The 15,722-nt window shown below is 42.0% G+C and overlaps 1 protein-coding gene across 3 annotated transcripts; it reads left to right on the top strand.

Annotated features, from left to right (window-relative positions):
* The first annotated feature begins 709 nt into the window (after positions 1 to 709).
* Positions 710 to 14,480, top strand: qki2 (QKI, KH domain containing, RNA binding 2). Of its 3 annotated transcripts, XM_053340779.1 has the most exons (9): positions 710 to 859; positions 3,383 to 3,531; positions 4,858 to 4,974; positions 8,090 to 8,233; positions 9,514 to 9,601; positions 9,843 to 10,127; positions 10,980 to 11,003; positions 11,697 to 11,774; positions 13,742 to 14,480. In XM_053340779.1, exons 1-9 carry the CDS (start codon positions 718 to 720, stop codon positions 13,762 to 13,764), a joined length of 1,050 nt encoding a protein of 349 aa, XP_053196754.1. In that variant the 5' UTR covers positions 710 to 717; the 3' UTR covers positions 13,765 to 14,480. The 3 variants fall into 3 exon arrangements, with proteins under 3 accessions (XP_053196754.1, XP_053196755.1, XP_053196756.1); XM_053340780.1 differs by lacking the exon at positions 10,980 to 11,003; XM_053340781.1 differs by lacking the exon at positions 10,980 to 11,003 and having other exon boundaries at positions 11,004 to 14,480.
* The last annotated feature ends 1,242 nt before the right edge of the window (positions 14,481 to 15,722 follow it).

Here is a 15,722-nt window from a genome sequence, read left to right on the forward strand (position 1 = left end):
GAGTGGATACCTATCTTAAGCTGTTATATTGTTATACTGTGTGTGTGTGTGTGTGTGTGTGTGTGTGTGTGTGTGTGTGTGTGTGTGTGTGTGAAGCTGTGCAGAGAGAGGGGGGTACGAGCACGAGCACGAGCCTCCACCCCTCTGATGACGGCCACGCGCAGCACGCCCCCGCGAGACCATCTCGTGCTGCTGCCGTACTGTAATCATATGATAGGGAGTCGATCCCCGGCCGCTGCAGAATACCGACACACCGGGCGGACGAGCAGGAGGAGGGATGGTAGCTTTATATCTGTTTTAAAAAAAAGAAGAAGAAGTGCTTTGGAGTCGGTTTAAAGTGTCGCCTGCTGTGTCTAAAAAACTGAGCAAAACTCTCTCGATAAGGAACTTTTTCAAACTCTGGAGAGAGTCGGACAGAGGAGGGGGGGATCGTTTGGAAGAAGAGAGAGACAGAGAGAGAGGGACCGAAGAAGGACAGTCGATATAACGGGGGTTGAGAGAGGTGGTCATTGGGTCGCAACCGGTGGTATCCCGTGGGACTCCTCTTATTGCTTCTCTGGGAAAGAAGGAGACAGTGTGTATGTGAGGGTGTGTGTGTGTGTGAGAGAGAGTGCGAGTGTGTGAGTTTTTTGTTGTTTTTTTTTTAATATTTAGGTGGAGTTTTTTTTTTTTTTTTTTTGAAAGTTTTAGCTTAGGTCGTTTTTTATTATTGAAGCCATGGTCGGGGAGACAGAGGTGAAGGAGAGACCCAAGTCCAATCCGGACTATCTGATGCAGCTGATGAACGACAGGAAGGTGATGAGCTCCCTGCCCAACTTCAGCGGCATCTTCACGCATCTGGAGCGGCTGCTGGATGAAGGTAACCACGGAGCGACCCTTCACTCATTTACCCCTTCACTCACAAACAATTGCATCCTCTTTTTCTTCTTCTTCTTTTTTTTTTAACGAGAAACGATAAATTTGACGCTGAGTGTTGATAAAAGTCATTCACCAATTAATGAATTCCTCTCTGGTTGCCTGGAAACGTGACAGTTACGTTATCCCATTAAGATAGCCTACTAATGCTCACTTTGTATTTTAAGCACTTCCGTTTCATTATTGTTACCAGCATTTAGTTGCTCATTTTCTATAAATGTTATATTTGTGCTAACAGGTTGTTCACTTTTGCCTTAAGTCATATTTTTAATTTGTTGAAAGCAGCAGATGAGCTCTCTCTCTCTCTCTCTCTCTCTCTCTCTCTCTCTCTCTCTTTCTCTCTGTCACACACCAAGACACCTTTTCTACCCCCCCTCCCTCTCTCTCTCACACACACACACACCCTCTCTCTCTCTGTCTCTCTCTCTCTCTCTCTCTCTCTCTCTCACACACACACACACACACACACACACACACACACACACACACACAGCCAGTTGGTGATGGGAACAAACAGACAGTTGTTAGTCTTTCCCAGTGACCTAATGCGCAGGCTTATGTGAATGCTGCAGCCCATCCCTGAGCAGGAACGAGAGCATGTCACTGTGTAAAATATTTGATTTGAGAGGCCCCAAAGACAGGCCACTTCAATGTGCTCCGAGTGTTGATAAATTGTATGACATTTTTATAAGCTGCCTTGACATCGAGGCGTGAAGCTTAAGCTGCCTTATTGCAACAAGTATGCATTCCTTAAAAAAAAAAAAAGTGGCATCCTGGTTTCCATTTTTTTGTATCCTCTTCTTTGGATCATCTTCCAGCAGGCCAACGAGAGCCTGCTGTTGTTGCTTATTGTTGTTGCACATCAGGATCACCGAGGTCCAGACTTTGTGCTCTGTGACAAGTCTCATGACGCAGCAAGGTTGTCCTGCGACCAGACGACCTCTACAGCCTGACAAATAGGTCAATTTAACATCTCTAGTCTTGCCCGAGTTGAAGGCTGACAGCCAAGCATATTCAACCCTCACACACATGATAATGTGACACCCACATTTAGAAGGAAAGGCATTGTACCCTGCCCACTTTCAGCTGGGCTGTCCTGTATATTCTGCTCTGCCTGAGTTAGACTTATGTGGACAAGGCACTCAGGCATAAGGGCTCTGTACCAAAAAGTTTGTGCAGGGTAATAAGAAGGCCTGCCAGACACACATATTGTCAGGCTGCGTTTGTGGCATATCTGGAAATGCTGTGGTTTAGTCCAGTCTATATTTAAACCTATGACAGGTTGAAGTGTTAAGATAAGGCCTGCTCTAGCTCCCCGTGTTTTATCTTTCTCTTCTGTGACTCTTGTTCTTCTTTCACTTCTCGTTTTTCTTCAGCAAGTGAACTGAAGTATGACAAAAGCTCTGCTTGCCTGTGCAGATTTGTTTGTGTGCGTGCATGTTTTTTTTTTAATAGTCACTTTTGGTGTGTAACAGGTCAGAATAGGTTATTAGAGGATCATAGTTGTCACTGTAGCTGTGGCTGTAATTATAGAGTCCTACTGTAGTTATTATGGTCAGGCTTATCACTCTCAGAGCAGGGAGACATGACTGTCAGCCTGCTTAGGTCAGATGATATTTGTGCCTCAAGGCAGTTATTCTGCCATGTGTGTCTCTGTCTCTGTCTGTGTGTGTGTGTGTGGGTGTGTGTGGGTGTGTGTGTGTGAGTTCAACCCGGGGCTCTGTGTGTATGTGTTGCGTATGTGTTTGTATGGTGCAGTAGTCAGTTATTATTGTGCTAGTGTGTCATTACAAAGGCATCAGAGGCTAGCATCGGCCATTGAGTCGACCCTAAACAAACAGACCGGCAGACAAACATAGGAGTCATTTATAATAGTGCTTCTGCACAAACAGCCAGACATAAGCCAAACAATTGACCTTCTAAGAATTGAATCTTTCTGCCAACAATTGTTGATTATATTCAGATTTATTACTCTTGATAAATATAGATGAACCTTTCTATGCTGCCTAACAGTGTTAACGCCTTTTCTGTGTTGTTGTTGTTGTTGTTGGTTAACTTTTTCTTGCACCAGAACTTCATAGACTCTGTGGGGAAGGGTAGGTCACTGTGTCCCCCGCCAACATTGCGTACAAAGTGAAAAGGGGAGTAGAGGGGGGAGCAGCATGTGTGTCTGTGTTGAACACTGTTGAAGAAAGAGAGAAACTGTTGGTAATAGAGGAGGCTTGATTGCAAAGCGTTCACTGGCTAGATTCTACATTGTGGTGCAGAATGCCTGTGACCGTCAGTCTATCTGTCTCGCTGTGTGTCTCCGTCCTGTAATTCTGGTAACAATGAATCATCCCCTTAAGTAACTGGCAGTCTGACGAAGCGTGAAAATTGTTGTCCGCCATCAGACATAAATGTTTGTGTACAGCCTCAACTCCATTCACTCACCTTGACCCCCCACCCCCACACTTCTTTCTCCCAGAAATCGGGAGGGTACGCAAGGACATGTACAACGACACAGTGAACGGAGGCATGTTCAACGGTCGGGATATGGAGGAACTTCCTGAAGCGATCGGCCCCGTAGCGCAGCTGCAAGAGAAGCTCTACGTGCCTGTCAAAGAATACCCTGATGTGAGTGACCTTTGACTTTTTTTTTAGTGGTGTGTTTCTGTTTACTCTCTCTCTGTTGTCACCTTATCTCCTCTCATTTACAGAAAGGGTGCCAGAAAGTCAGTGTGGCTCTTGACGATAGGGACCTTTAAATTTTTATCATTAACATTTTATCTTAAAGTCATTCTGAGATCATCTCTGCTCACACTCAATGATGCAATCTAAGCTGAAAATGAATCAATAATTAACTTTGATCAGTGTTTTCAGTAAGATCACAAAGTAACAATTTACAGTAATATTTTAAGGATCCAGAGTTACTTAAAAAGGTGATATTTTCATGTAAATTTCATCACTGTGACACTGTTTTCAAGTCTGCGTGCCACAACTTTAAATTATAAATATTTATAAGAGCTTAAAAAGATGGATTAAGTGTTTCCCCCAAAAATATAAAGACAAGTGCACCGCTATGAAGTGAATTTACCATCCAGCACATCCCTACTCACGCCAAATACAGTTAAGTGCTTCAATATGAGTTGTGTTGATCCAGACTCAATGGCTCACATGACTTTCTCCATGCATCAGCTCGCCAATCACTGAATACAATGACAGGCTGTCCTCACTCACATGACGGCAGACTAACAGGACACTCACGCACACACAGGAGCACATTGGAAAACGGTTGAGATCAAGGTTAAATTTAGAGAGCAGTTCCTCTATCACGATTTGTGTGTGTGTGTGTGTGTGTATGTGTGTGTCGAGGGTCATCCTAGAGGCCGAAGCGAATATGTCGCAACTGTTACTGAAGTGAACATTAAGCCAGGAAGCAAACTCAGTGAGCAAATCAAAGAGGAAGGAGCTGGACAAATGTTAGAAGTGTATAAAGAAAGGCAGGGGGACAGTGGCAAAGAAACAAACACATGTACACACACACACACACACACACACACACACATACAGAGGGCCAGCTGTCTACTTAATCACTCAGTCCTGGTGACAGATAAGGTTAAGAGAACGTCGCTGTCCTGTCATGCCACCAGCACTAGCCAGCACCCATATAATGAGCTATTTTTGTCTCTCTTAGTAACACAAACACATCACAGATGCACAAACCTCAAAGCGTGCACACACACACACACACACACACACACACACACACACACACACACACACACACACACACACACACACACACTCACTAACAGCACATGAAAATACACACATAATTTTGCCCTATGTAATTGTGCCTGTGATGTAATATGCATCTGTCTTCCTTCAGGCCTGTAGTTGCTTTTGTTTTTGTTTTTTTTGTCTGCTTTTTTTTTCAGCGTGTTTTTCTCTTTTGTGTAGTTCAACTTCGTAGGGAGGATCCTCGGCCCACGTGGACTGACGGCCAAACAACTGGAAGCAGAAACCGGCTGCAAGATTATGGTTCGAGGAAAGGGCTCCATGAGAGACAAGAAGAAGGTACGCATGCACAAAATACATTAAAGATACCTCTCACTGTCCGGTCCAATCAGCTATTATTGGCTAGCACTTGTTCCTTTAGTTGCTTGAGTTGGCTAGGTTTAGGCATGAGGACTGAGATTGGTTATAGGGTTAGTGTAAGAATATCAGTGCAAGCCAATCAGAGGCAGAGTCGGGCGGGTCTTAGCAGCGGGATTCGTAATCACGCATAAACAGCTAGCCTGTACTATCTCAAAATGTAAAAAAAAAGGACTACCAGCACCTTTAAAACTCACAAATTAACACACTATATCTTAGCCTGGCTTGGAAATAGTCCTGAAGGCCAGCTTTTTTCCCATTGTTATCAGTTTGTATGCAAAGCTAAGCCAAAAATCCTTTGGCTGTAGCTTCATATTTAATGGACAGACATAAGAGTGGTCATTTCATTGAACTCTCGACAATACAGCGATAAGTGTATTTCCTAAAATGTCAAACTTTTAAGTAAGCCATTGGTTTTCATTTATTTCTTTTATGCTCTGAAAATCAACTGTCTCAAAACCTTGGCTGACACAGGTAATCCATCACACTGAGCATCATTTGGGCTTTCATTATTGTCAAAGTAGTGCTCAAATTCATCTTTAACAATGCAGCAATAATAATAATTTTTTTTAAAAGAAAGAAAGAAAAAGGAATCAGGATGTGATTTTCACCACAAGCAAGTTCCAGATGTGTTGGAAAGGACTTGAGCAGTGCTGACATGAGTGGGAATCCAGTAGGTGACTGCAAACTGCAAGAAATAATGACCGCAAATTTTAAAATAACCGTCATTTGCTCTGCTGCTATTCTGCAGACAATTGATTCATGTCATTTGTAGAAAAGAGACTGAAATGTGCAAAAAGATGAAAAAAGGAAACATAAAAGAGCAAGAAACTCTTAATACATATTACCAAAAAACACTATCTATCTACCTATCTATCTATCTATCTATCTCTCTATCTCTCCATCTATCTATCTATCTATCTATCTATCCGCCCTTCTCTTACAATGAGTTTTGTTGCTCAGTTTTTCTCTCCTGTCCTGGTGTTCAGTCCATCTGTCCTCCCTTCCTCTCCCCTGGTGTCTGCTGTTGGACGGAGTCGGCTCAAGCTTTCCAAACGGCAGGTGGAGCAAGTCCAGCATTCCTCCCCCCCTCCTCCTCCTCACACCCCCTCTCCCTCTCTCTCTTTCTCTCTCTTTCTCTCTCTCCCTCTCTCTCTCTCTCTCTCTCTCTCTGTCCAGAACATTCCCTACCCCGCACGCCCCTTAGAGAGAGACACACACAGAGACAGAGAGGAAGGAAAACAGAGACACAGTGGGAGGCAACGGGGGAGAGGAGAAAAAGATGTTGACTTTTAGTGCACTTCAGAATGATACATCTCACTTGACAAAACATGCAGAGAGGATACTATCTCCCAGCGTACCACACTGAGATAAAGGTTTAATAATTTCAATTTCAACCGGGGGCTGCAACCTGAAACATATAATTTCAATACGGTTTAATCTATTATATACATAATAACTAATAGTTCAGGCTGTGAAATGGAAATGAGATGACAGCCGTGTTTGTGGCTCTGTGAAGCTGTACTTACAGGAATACTTGGACATTTTTGGGAAATTCATTCGTTGCTTTCTTGCAGAGTTAGATGAGAGGTTTGATACCACTCTCATGTCTCAATGAAAAAAATTAGGCCCCAGTCAGCAGCTGGTTAGCGTAGCATAAAGACTGGAGGCAGGGGAAAACAGCTAGCCTGGCTAGGACGTCAATGAACCGGGCCAAGAAATAGTTCCAGCTCATAACCCTTCTTAAAACCACAGCACAACCCAGGCTTAGGCTTATGTATGAACTATACAAATAAGATATAACGTTTTAAAAAGTGAGTATTACAGTTGATTTTCTTTTACATTTTACAACACAGACTGCTTACGGTTGTTATGCTAAGCTAAAATAATAATCTCCTGGTTTGTTTGGCTGTAGCTTCTAAGTATTGGACAGAGTGACATTTTCATTTGATGATACAGCTACATCAAAAGTGAAGGAAACCAAAGCAGTTACAGATGATCCTGAGGGGAATATCAATGTCTGGGCCAAATTTTGTCGCACTCTTTCCAATATTTTTGGGATATTTCACTCTCAACCACGAGTGTCAACCTCATGGTGGAACTAGAGGAAATGTTAGATGCACCAAAGGGACTCAGTGAGTGGGTCCTCTGCAGAGTGTGAATGTCATGTACAAAATTTAATGGCAGTACCTCCCAATATTTGCCAAGATATTTTTATTTAGAGCACAGACTGACCGACCAACATTGCCATCCATAGAGTCAGCATGGCTAAAAAGAAAAAACAAATCACTGTCACAAGTTTCCCAGAGGCCAATTAGACTTTTTTAAATTGTTTAATTTAATGATGAACTTTAACGGTAAAAAGTATGTTAAAAATATTGTGATGATAAGAAAAAAACAGGGAAAAGCAGATAATCCATTTTAAAGAGTAGCCAGGTTGTGTTTTGTATTGAGCAACCATGTGAACCAGTGAAAGAGATTAACAACCAGCAACAAGGTCTGTGTTTGGTCATTTTAACTTGGCACATGACTCAAACCATTAATCAATCCTAATGCTGTTATCATCATTTAATCAGAATATCAGTTTATTATCTAATCATTTCAGTTGCTAGTTTAACAGTAAAACCAGAAGAAAAAAGAAAAGACTGAGTAAGCAAAGAATTACGTGACATGCGGGGGAAGAGGTTCCAGGGTGGAAGATTTTTAACAGATTAGAAAGAAAGAATCAGATTTGAGCAGAAACTTTCGATAAAATGCAACACCCAAAACTGTGTTACCAGTGAAGAGCAACATGGTTATTTCATGAGTCGTGATAACGGCTCTAAAACGGCATTGCATGACCTTGAGCTTTTTGTGTGAATGTGTGTGTGTTTGTGTGCACTTCCAAGGCCGATCCAAAAAAAAAACTGCCAAAAAAGGAGAAAAGGCAAAAATCCTGTTCCCTCTTTGCAGTAATGGACCGACTGGCAGTGCATTCAGACAGAGCATTTCAAATCTTTTTATTTTTTGTGTGTGTGTGTGTCTGTGTGTGTTTCAGGAGGAGATGAACCGAGGGAAGCCCAACTGGGAGCACCTCAGCGAGGACCTCCACGTCCTGATCACGGTGGAGGATACACACAACCGGGCCAAGATCAAACTCCAGCGGGCCATTAACGAGGTCAAGAAACTGCTTGTACCCGCTGTGAGTATGCATCCGACCTCACGGTATCTAATATTACAGACTGGACTGATGGAAAAACTCTGTGTGTGACTGGATGAGAGTTCACTGTGTTGGTATGCATGGAAGGGGGAAGGGGATTGTCAGTCCAAAAGTGTGTGTTTGTGTCTTTTTTGTGTGTGTGTGTGTGTGTGTGTGTGTGTCTCTGTGTGTATGAGAGAGTATGTGTAAGGGGTTAGGGTAATTAGGGAACACGCATAAAGGGGTTTCCATGGTAACCCCGGGTTGTTTGAAAGGCTGAGGGGAATGAATGGAGAGTCTGTTCACTCGTTCTCCCCACTCCATCACTCTTTTCACTCGTTCACAACTCACTTCATTCCCAACTACTGGCTACAGTATTCCTCTTTCTCCCTGGGGTTTTTTTTTTGTGTGTGTTGTTGTCCACACAAGGGGACATTTTGATTGCACTCCTCAACATTTCTCACATTCTCCAGCCACCTACACCACCCCACACAGGCACACATACGTACATAAATGTGCAAGAAAACAAGCAAACATGACCACAAACAAGAAATACACGTCTGAACTTTGCAGAGACGTGGGCATAAAGTAGGCACAACAACACACTGTCTAATCTAAACCATTGTCTGACACACTCACAAAAGCATATATTTTAAAATCACAAGGCTCCTTCCTTTTTTTGTCTGCTGCATTATTTGCAACAATGGACACAGACTGAAAAGACCAGCAGGGGAGATTTCTATTGCAGCAATCAGCCATCACTTTCAGCTCCAATCACCAGTGGGCCAACCCTAAAGGTTAAAGGATGTATTAAGTCTCTATAGGCAATCAGGAGCTGAACACCTGTTAATCTATGTCTGTGCATGCATGTGTGTGTGTGTGTGCATGTATGTGTGTGTGTGTGTGGAGGGTGAAGTTAATAATATGTGTTAGTTTAACCCTGCTGACCTTGCCTTCCAACTGTAAATCAGTCAAGCTTTTCACCAAGCTGTAACTGGAGCTAAGAAGCAAGCATGTTTGACACTCAATATGTCTTGTGTGGTGGAGAAGCTGCTTTCAAGGTCTGGTCAAGTCTATTTGTAAGAGTTATTTTAAAGAAGTGGAGGAAAAAAAAGACTTCTTCAGAAAAGATTTTGAATTATATCATGATTAGTTTCAGCACACTGTAAAATTTGCTGACTTCTTGACCGAACTCTCAGAAAAGTTAATTAAATGGATGAATGGTCGTCCTCGCTGAGAAAGCTGACTGTCCTTAATGTTCCTATGTGTGTGTGTTCGTGTAGGCCGAGGGGGAGGACAACCTGAAAAAGATGCAGTTGATGGAGCTGGCCATCCTCAATGGAACGTACAGAGACGCCAATGTCAAGACGCGTAAGGATGACATCATAGCTAACATGTGGAGGAGGGTTGGTGGGTGACAAAGGAGGGGTCTCGGTACAGGAGTCCACTGTATATATGAACAATGCCTCTGTTTCTCCTGTTAAATAGACTGTTTGTCTCCCTCTTGTCTTCTCCTTCTTTTTCCCTGTCTATTGTATGTATGTGCGCTCTGTGTGCGCTCGCGTGTGGGTGTACACATACTTGCATTATTGTATGTCTGTGTGCCGTACAGCCACCGCCGCCTTTCCTCTAGGGACCCCTCAGGCGCCTCGAATCATCACAGGCCCGACGCCCGTCCTGCCTCCTAGCTTGCGCAACCCAGCCCCTGTCAACACGCCGACCATCATGCCCCTGATTCGTCAGATCCAGAGCTCCACCCTCGTGCCGGGAGGTAATCCGCATGCAGCGCTGGTGCAGCAAGGACCCGAATCTGGAATTATCTACACGCCCTACGACTACCCCTACACACTCACGCCCTCCATATTGGAATACCCGATTGACTCAACTGGAGTATTAGGTAAATAAATGCAAAAGTCCACCACAGTCATATATCGACAATGGATGTATTATGAGAACTGGATACTTGACTCCAACAAAAGTTGCCTAAGAAGGCTATAAAACGTATCTCTCCCCGAGCCCGCACGCTTACCCTAAAGACTTAAACATTGAGCAAACATCACGTATATGAATCTCGCTTTTCGGGGCTCTGGGAAAGTACTGAATCTTCATGGTTTAAAAATTCAGGAAATACAGCGTAATAATTGGCATCCTGTCAACAACTTACAGTAACAGATGTGTTTTGTAATGACAGCCAATGGGGAAATGGGGATGTGTTTTGGGCCAAAGTAAAGTTCTACAGGGGCCAAAAACCAAAACCTGAATCTGGTTTGTAGCTACGCCTTTAAGACCTTAGTTAACTTGACTGGTACCAAATTTGAGCCCTGAATCCACTTCAATCCAATCCATACACTAGTCTGAAGAAAATAGGTGATTGGCTCAGAGAGAAGAAGAGGGACATTTTTTAAAGGATAAATTACCAAATTACCTCAGCATATGGAAATAGCTCAGTTGCCATCACATGACGTTAGGATGGCACTTTACTTTAATCGTAACTGTAACATAAATGGGATCAGATGTGTTTTATTATCACATATTTGTCAGTATCAATGTCAGCCAGTCAAAAAAATGTCCCGAAAACCGACCCAAAAACCAGATACTAACCAGACAGTCAATCAAGGACAACAAGTTGGGTTTAATAGTGGTACTCTCGATGTAGTACCACATTTCACCACTGGGACAAATATCCAGCTCTTGTAGTACATCCACGACATACATAGAAGAATACCGATGCTCATTGCTGGGCTAACAGTCCCTTCTTCCTGTGTTTTTACAGGTATGGCTTTCCCAACCAAAGGCTAAGCGATAGCAACCCTTCCTAGCACACACACGGACTGGCTTGCAGAGACCCCCCCTACCCCTCTACCCCCTACCCCCCCTACATACTTGTCCTACAGGGCAAACACTCAAAGTTTGCTCATACTTTAGGATGACAGATTCCTCGACAGTCATTCTGTAGTCAAGTGTCCATTCCTTCGCTCATTACTCTGTTAATTTCCTCTTTGTATTAGCAGACTAGTGTTGTGGTGTGACAGCGTAACCTATTTAACTTTTTTTAATAGTTCAGCTTCCGCTTGTAATTTTTAACACATTTTAGTGAACCCATAGATATTTTAGCGCCACGCTGTTTGTGATTTAATATACTGTATGTTAAGGCTTTTTTTGATCACAGAGCTATAGAGTGACTTTGCTTACAGCTGATATTGAATCTACTAGTGAAGCTTAGTGAGAAATTAGTGGTTTGGATTAATCTTTTCTTTAGAGAACAGAACAGAAGACCACAAAACAACAAAAAATTCTGTCTCTTAGAAGCGTGATGTTTGACTTATTTTCACCCTCAGCCTTGAACACTTTTTTTTTTTTTTTAATTCATGGTTTCACTGATGTTGGTGCCATGGGTGGACTGTCTGATGTCTTTCTGATGAGTAACCTTCTGTGTTCTGTTTTGGCAATGTCATCGCGCTGTTAGCAGGTGCCATGACCACTAAGGTACGACGCCACGACAAGAGAATCCATCCTTACCAAAGGGTAGTGACCACAGACAGAGGTTAGTTAGCTCACCAGCCACTTTATGTGTGTGTATGTGTGTGTGTTAGTGTGCGTGCATGCAGACCAATGGACCAATTTCAGTTTACATGTGTCTGTAATACGGCATGCCTAAAAAAAAAGAAAAGAAATAACTGTATCAGGCAAAAAGGTCACAGGCTGAAGCAGATTCAGTGTAAAATGTGAAACAGTATTTGTTGCAGTGAAAGTGAACTAAGTGAGCAGATTGAGAGGAACCATGTTAGGGGTGACAGCTGCAGCGGTTATCTTTGCTCGCCTGTTAGATAAACTGGACGGCTCGCAGGCCGGGACCCTTTCAATTAGAATGGATCACTCCATTCATGTGACTCGGTCCTTGTGACTCTGGATTTGGAGTCCTCTCAGAACTTTTTTTTTTGTTGTTGTTGTTTATCTCTTCACTACTACTTTTTACCCTACAAATACTGTGGGAAGTTTTATTTATACCCAACTTCATTCCAGTAGATTTCCACAAAATGTATTTTTTATTATTAATTAATTCCTGTGTTTTGTGCCCAATGACTATATGATACTTAAAGTAATAGTGATTGTTTTCTAAAGGTCATTCAATTCAAGTGCAGTATGATCTTTGGTCTTTACTACTAAAACACAGCGTGTGATAACTACTGAAGTCTGTGTTACAAGCTCTTTTGTATGAAATACTGTTGTTTGTGGTCTTATCAGTCACCCACTGGACTTTATCATTGGGACTGTTTACATCTTTCATATATTTCCTAGCCAGAGTGGTGCTGTTACCATGTATTTAGCTGCAAAATAAATTTGTATATAGGGATTTTAAGGATTTAAGTGCTTATATGAAGCTTATGGAACAAAATCGCTTGGAAATACTTGTAGTATTTTTTTTTTTTTTAGTTTTTTTTTTTAGTTTGTAAATTTTTATTTTTGTTTTTACGATATGCTTTTTATAGATGAAGTGTCTCCATGTAAACTTCAAACTTTATTCAAAAGTGTGTAGCTACTACTGTTTTAGTCACCGCGAAGGTGGCAATGAAGGCAGTGTTTTGCTCTGTGTATTTAAGATGAGGTGACCTTCTCGATTCACAGGCCTCGTGACTGTTTTATGCAATAGAAATGGACTAGCTAGCTACATTATGTGTGTGTGTGAGCAGTGGTGCTCTTGTTGTACACGATGGACAAAAAACACTAAAAGGCAATAAAGATGACTATTGAAAAAAATCTCTAAAGAAAACCAAAGCCTCTAAATTCTTGTAGTTAGACTGTCTATTGTTAAAATGTTTCTTAAGTCCCTCTAAAATCACCATCTCTTAACCTCTCATCGCTGTCTCTTATGGTGCCTCTTTGCTTACTGTAGTGATTAGGTGCTCTTCTAATACTTCATAGCAAAAGGATCAAACCATAATCAATAATAAGAAAACCTTAATCACAACTGTTAATCATCAAGATCTTATGCCTGCTGCTAAACAACAGCTCCAGTTGTCAATGATTGAAAGTATCTCTGAGGCCCAGACACTTTTCTTTGGACATAAAGGTCACTCTCTCACCCACATGGAACCATGCTGTCTCCCTCTCTGTCCATGGTTTCACTGTCTGTCTGCTAGACGTAGCACAGCTAGCATGAGTAGTTTCACTTTAGCAGCAGTCACATGATAGGAGGGGTATCTCCTTAAACCTACCCACGCAAACACCTTCATAAGCCCATGTGAGCATCGCTAACAAGCCATTCCTTATATCAACGCCCGGCGGTTGATCGAAGTCCTTGTGAATGGTTATGCATGGCTCATGAAGGTGTTCTGCTGCTCCTACCTCGAGCCCCTTGTGCTGTGTGACTGCAGTAGATCTGCCTTGTTGTCATCCTGACGCCACTAGCTGACACTAATCTCTCTTCTATCTTTTTTTCTTTTTATGTCCCCTTTTATGTGCCCTTTTTTTCCTTTCCACGTCTGTCCGTCTCTGTCTGTCTAACTCTAGCTGCCACGGCAACTAACCCATGACCCCTTGACCTTCTGACCTTTCCGCCCACTGATGACCCACCCATCTCTGCCCGCTGGCGTGCTCATTGGCCCACGGCCCCGCCACTCCCCCAGCTCAGCCAACCAGAGACCAGCACATTGGGAACAACCTGGCTGCTTCTGTCTAACCAACCAACCAGACGACAGCGATCATGGGAATAAACCTCAGGACCCCGCCCATCACCGAGTCCTAAACTTAAACTTTACCAAACGTGCCTTCCTTCCGAAAGTTCAAAGCCAGTAGTTTTTTTATAACTTTCCAACAGCCACAATCCCAATTTGTATTTGCATAACCAGTAGACTTTATTGGGGATGGGCCCCAAAACGGCGAAGGGCTCCCAAACCAATCCCTGGCTGTGCCAAACTGTCTCTCTGAGCTGCCCTGCCCTCAGTCCATGTGATGCAATAATAATGACTCTATTAATAGCATGGTAACTATACTTATTATGATGATAATTGTACTTATCCAGCACAGAAACCCTCCATAAACACTAAACTAAAAGAGATATGTTGATATTTTGATGTATTTTTTCCTCACTGGGCGCCGAAGCTTACCAAGTGTCTTTTTAAGTGTTTCCTCTTTGGGTCATTAAATGATAGTCCGAGGTCAAACAGCAGTCAGGCGCCCATACTAACATTGACATGTGTTTTTCTTGCTATTATCATTCCTCTTGTTTATAGTGACCATTAGAAGATCCATTCATAATGTGATTACAGTCCACAAATGTTGATGAGGCTTCAGCTATCCAAATTAGTCAAATCAAGTCAATATCTTTCAAAGTTACTCTCTTTTTAGTTCCAAATTCCTTCTTTTTGTTAAGATCTATTAAAAATATCCACTTCAATTGACTAATTGAGACGGTTTTCGGATAAACTTTTGCAAAAAATGTGGACTGTGGATTTTATCCCCCATCACTTACAGTGCCCTCTAAGTGGTTTCTTTTAATGGTCAATATGAACAGGAAGAATGATTACAGCAAGAAAAACCTGTTTAGATGTTCATGTGGGCACCTGACTGCTGTTTTTAGTACACGCTTGAAAAATTGCGACCTATCCTTTAATGTCATCACAATAACACATAATTGGTGTTCAAATGTTCAGAAATATTAACAAGCTTTCCTTTTAAATGTAACACCAATTGCGTCATTGCTACAATCTGTTTAAAATGTAATTTGCTTCTTTCTTTTTTTATAGAGCGCATCATTTTGTGCTTCATTTACCTTCTAAAAAACTGTCTTTAAATCAATTGAACAAATAATGCTACAAAACCTTTTAAAAGCCATCGTTTACTTGAGTTTAAAACGCACAAAGAACTTCTCTCGTCGTGAAGCGGCAGGTGCTCAATGAGGAAAAATAACAAACTGGAATCCAAAATGCCAAAATATCTTGTTTTCTTTCGAAGTAGGTAAGGCACTCTGAGTCGACATATACTGGATTAATGCCAAGCCTATGCTCATTCATAGTACAGATACACACACACACACACACACACAGAGAGAGAGAGGGGAGGTTGCACTTCTTTTGTCAAAATGTTGAGGACTTACACAACGATGCCTTTGCCTTCATCACACTACAGTATTGTATGAGCTTGAACAACAGTGCCTTTATTTATGGAGAACAGTGTTACACCTAAATATTTTACAACTACATTATGGATTTGAGTCATTTGAGTTCATGCAGATGAATTAAGGCTGCGTGAAATGTGTCGCAGCCTAATTGTCGTTGACAGTTTATGGCTTAAATCCATAGAACTCCTCTCAAATCCCATTTTAGTGCCAAAAAAAAAAAAAAGAAGTGGCTCATTTGACTTGGAGCAGCAGCACTGAGCTCCGACTACAATGTCTGAAATGTTTATGTGAGGTTCAGATACGCCTCAAGAGAACAGTGTTATATTTTATCCTCTATTTTTTTTGTTTTTGTTTGTTTGGTTGTTTGATTGT

This window comes from Scomber japonicus, chromosome 20 (assembly GCF_027409825.1).
Source record: "Scomber japonicus isolate fScoJap1 chromosome 20, fScoJap1.pri, whole genome shotgun sequence".
Taxonomy (NCBI): Eukaryota; Metazoa; Chordata; class Actinopteri; order Scombriformes; family Scombridae; genus Scomber; species Scomber japonicus.